The sequence below is a fragment of the Aphelocoma coerulescens genome, chromosome 3, assembly GCF_041296385.1.
Source record: "Aphelocoma coerulescens isolate FSJ_1873_10779 chromosome 3, UR_Acoe_1.0, whole genome shotgun sequence".
NCBI classification, from domain to species: domain Eukaryota; kingdom Metazoa; phylum Chordata; class Aves; order Passeriformes; family Corvidae; genus Aphelocoma; species Aphelocoma coerulescens.
The window spans coordinates 59288840-59292282 of record NC_091016.1 but is presented as its reverse complement, the minus strand read 5'-3'; the positions used below and the strand labels follow the sequence as shown (position 1 = coordinate 59292282).

General features: G+C 46.2%; 1 protein-coding gene across 1 annotated transcript; it reads right to left on the bottom strand.

Annotated features, from left to right (window-relative positions):
- Positions 1-1411: 1411 nt before the first annotated feature.
- Positions 1412-2796, bottom strand: SF3B5 (splicing factor 3b subunit 5). Its single transcript, XM_069008525.1, has one exon. It carries the CDS (start codon positions 2532-2534, stop codon positions 2274-2276), a length of 261 nt encoding a protein of 86 aa, XP_068864626.1. The 5' UTR covers positions 2535-2796; the 3' UTR covers positions 1412-2273.
- Between the last annotated feature and the right edge of the window lie 647 nt (positions 2797-3443).

Sequence of the window (3443 nt, the reverse complement as noted above, 5' to 3'; positions counted from 1 at the left end):
TTTTGTGTATCCATCTATTTTTTCATTAAAAATCTTATTGCTTGGATGTAAAAAGAACATAAATGCAAATATCAAACCAATTTATAAACAAACAGTACCTGTCATCTTTCAATCAGGATAGAGATAAAAATCAGATGCATCCCAATAGGACAAGTAATTAACTCTGTTCTTTGTAGGCTTTACCCTTTTCAGTAATGTAGAAGTTAATTCACTGCCTTTGCTGGTTTTTAAAATGCTTTGGGATTTAGGAAAAATACCACAGTCCAGAAATGAACTCTTCAGTGTCTCCCAATTCACTTCAAGTTTATCTTGAATTCTTAGGAATTACAGCTTCCCTTTGGTTTTCTTGATTTCTTAAGGAAGTGCTAATGTTTCATAATCATTACTTACTACAGATGCTTCAAAAACATCTTTCCAACCATGCTAAAACAGAGGTATGTGCCTTACTGAGATCCAAGCAAGTGTACCTGGAAGAACCAGCAAGTTCACCATGAAAATCTTTTGTCCCTGAGGGCTGTTTGGCCTTTGTAGTGAAGAGCTGACCTGCAAAAGAGCATTAATCTTTACTTACGTATTACGTATTTGTTGCTCACATTTTAAAATGTACTCAGAATCTCCACAGATAGAGCTAATTGCTAGTTTATCCTAAGAGAAATCTCCTGTGAAATAGTTTTAATTTATGCAGGAGTGATTAAATTGCATGGCTTCTGTTTCTCCTTACTGTAGGAGATTTAAGACTTCACAAAACATTGCAAGTTCAGCTTGCAAGCCTTTACAAAAGCACCTGTTATCCTCTCTCCAGCCTTTCCAGTTGCCAAGGCCCAGCACTAAGGCTCAAGCTCCTTTGCTCCCTGTTGCACACACCAACTGCCCACTGGCTGCCAGCACAGGAGATGCCTTATGGAAGGCAAGTTTCTAAGATTTGGGAACAGAGCAGACTTTTAACAAGAACTGTTAAACTGAACAGGAAACTTACTTTATTTACATGCAAATTTTGCTCAATTTTTGCAAAACTGCCTTGTGTACCTGTGCCTATGCACTTGAACTTAACTTATGGAAAAACTTTCAGCCATGTTCCTCAGCATGTGAGGAACAGATGCTCTTCAAATTACCTGCACCAGCTTGAAGGCAAATTGCAAACCAGTTTTCTACGTATTTGCCTTATTTATTGGAAAATAAAGTAGTTCCCCACAAAACTTGCAGGTAAAATTTCTTTCAGTCCACTTCACCCATGCCCTCATCTTATTACGTGCAACAAAGTTTGAAAAATGCCATCTTCAAATTCTTCAAAGGACAGATGTACTGACTAGAGATCACCAATTTCAGAAAATAATCAATAAGTTTGCATAGTGTCTTAATAGGACCACAAAACACTGCATTTTCCCCTCCAACGTTAATACAAACAAAACTGTCAGAAATGAGAGCATTTTATTCCTCCAAGCAACACATCTCACAGTTTTGGTCTGAAGCCTTTCCATCCATTGGAACTCAAAATTTATTTTAACTGTAAGTGAACAGAAAGCCTATTTTAAAAGACAAATCTGAATCAACATCAGTTCAGTATGCAATCTGACCTAAGACTGTATCATGTCAAACCGTTTTACTTCTAAATGGGACTAACCCTTATATTCTTATTCCATATTAACAGAGGCCAGCCCAGTATTAATGTCTTTGCTTGATGTAATGCAGAAAAAATTAAAACGCTAGGTTACTAGAAAGCATAAAGGGGAAAAAATGTAGCTAAATTGCATCAAAAAGAATCAAGGTTTGAAAAATTCTAAAGTACAAGAAAGATGAAGATGAAGCAAGAAAATGGTGTTTAAACAAATACCAATTTGGAGTTTTAAAGTACTAGAGAAACTGACTTATGCTATACCACAAACCATTACACATAATAGTGGTACCGAGAAATCAAACCCCTTGAGTACCAACAAACTTCCCCTCTCTGCCCTAAAAACTGAGTTGTGCAAGCAAGCAACAATCCATCATGCCAGGAAAATGCTGTCTGGGAGTATCCGAGACTTGCACCTCGGATGGTTGCAACGAAACGCTCAATACCGAGTACCAGCACTCGTTTGGGAACAAAAAGCTCTTACAAGGAGACTACGAAACCAAACATTAGGAATGCCCAGTAAGCTTTATTATTTTCCACTTGAGAAAATGCGAATGACCGCACAGTCAGAGTCCAGAAGCAAGCGTTTTGCGAGACTTCTCCCGGTCAGTCCTTGGAGGGAACCACACAAGAGAGAGGGCCGGGACCAGGAGGACGGAGGTCAGGACTCGTCGGGCTTGTCGGCGGGCGGCCCGCAGGGCTGCAGCATCTTCTCCATCAGGTTGAAGCGGACGCGCGCCTTGCTCTCGTTCTCGGCGATGGCGAAGTAGTTGAGCAGGTCGAAGTGGCCCATGTAGGAGCAGTACGAGTCGCGGTGCTGGTTCACCAGCCACTCCCACTTGGTGGTGTCGGCGTGCCCCGTGCCGATGTACTTGGACTGCAGGTGTTCCAGCTGGCTGTGGATGGTGTAGCGGTCCGTCATGGCGCGGCGGGCGGGCGGGCGGAGTGCGGGATGGCGGGCGGGGCGGGAGGGCCTGGGCGCCGGGGTCGGGTCTCGGCGGCGCGGAGGGGCTTGGGCGGCGCGGAAGGGCCTGGGCGACGCGGCAGGGCCTGGGAGACGCGGACGGGCCTGGGAGACGCGGACGGGCCTGGGAGACGCGGACAGCTCTCGGCGCCGGGATCTTTTCCGGCGGGCGCAGCAGCGCTTCCCGCCGCCTTTCCTGCCGCGGTGCCCGACGGGAGCGCGCCGGGAAGGGCCTCCTGGGAGTTGTAGTCTCCTCTCCGCCCTGGCCGGGGGGCTGGGCCCCGGCATGATTAAATATTGATATCGTAATAAAATAATTTACTCCCGGTCCGGTCACGCCAGTTAGATAATCCATAGTAGGACAAGAGGTAGTTACAAGGCCGGGCCGGCATCTGTAACACAGAGTTATTTTAAAGCACGTACGTGAGGGTTGAGGGCAGATCTCGTATTCTGAGCACGGGTACGGGGCTGCGACTCAGACGGAGGCAGATGCTCAGCTGAGCCTCGGTCTAAGGCCTCGAGCCCCCCGTCAATTCGTAAAGCAAAGGAACAGCTTTGATACTGCTCAATTCACTTGGAATCCAAGGGGCATGCACCGTCCCACCTGGCTACGAAATACCCACGTAGTGGATCATGGGGAACAACATCAGAAAGTCTCTCCTGCCAGAAGGTGTCAGAAAACTGGAAAGCAAAGCCCCGAGGCTCACGCTTCAGGGCACAACTTAATCCCAGCTCTTGGCACTGTCTCTGTATAAACCGCAACTCAGAATTGTTTCCCAAGTAACTGACATGGGAAGCCTGGCTCTGGAGAAAGAAAAAGCTACCACAAAACCACCCAGGAGGTGCCTAGAGCAGCACAACACCCCT

Coding starts and splice junctions, on each gene's coding strand:
- SF3B5 (XM_069008525.1), bottom strand. CDS start 2,534: ATGACGGACCGCTACACCATCCACAGCCAGCTGGAACACCTGCAGTCC.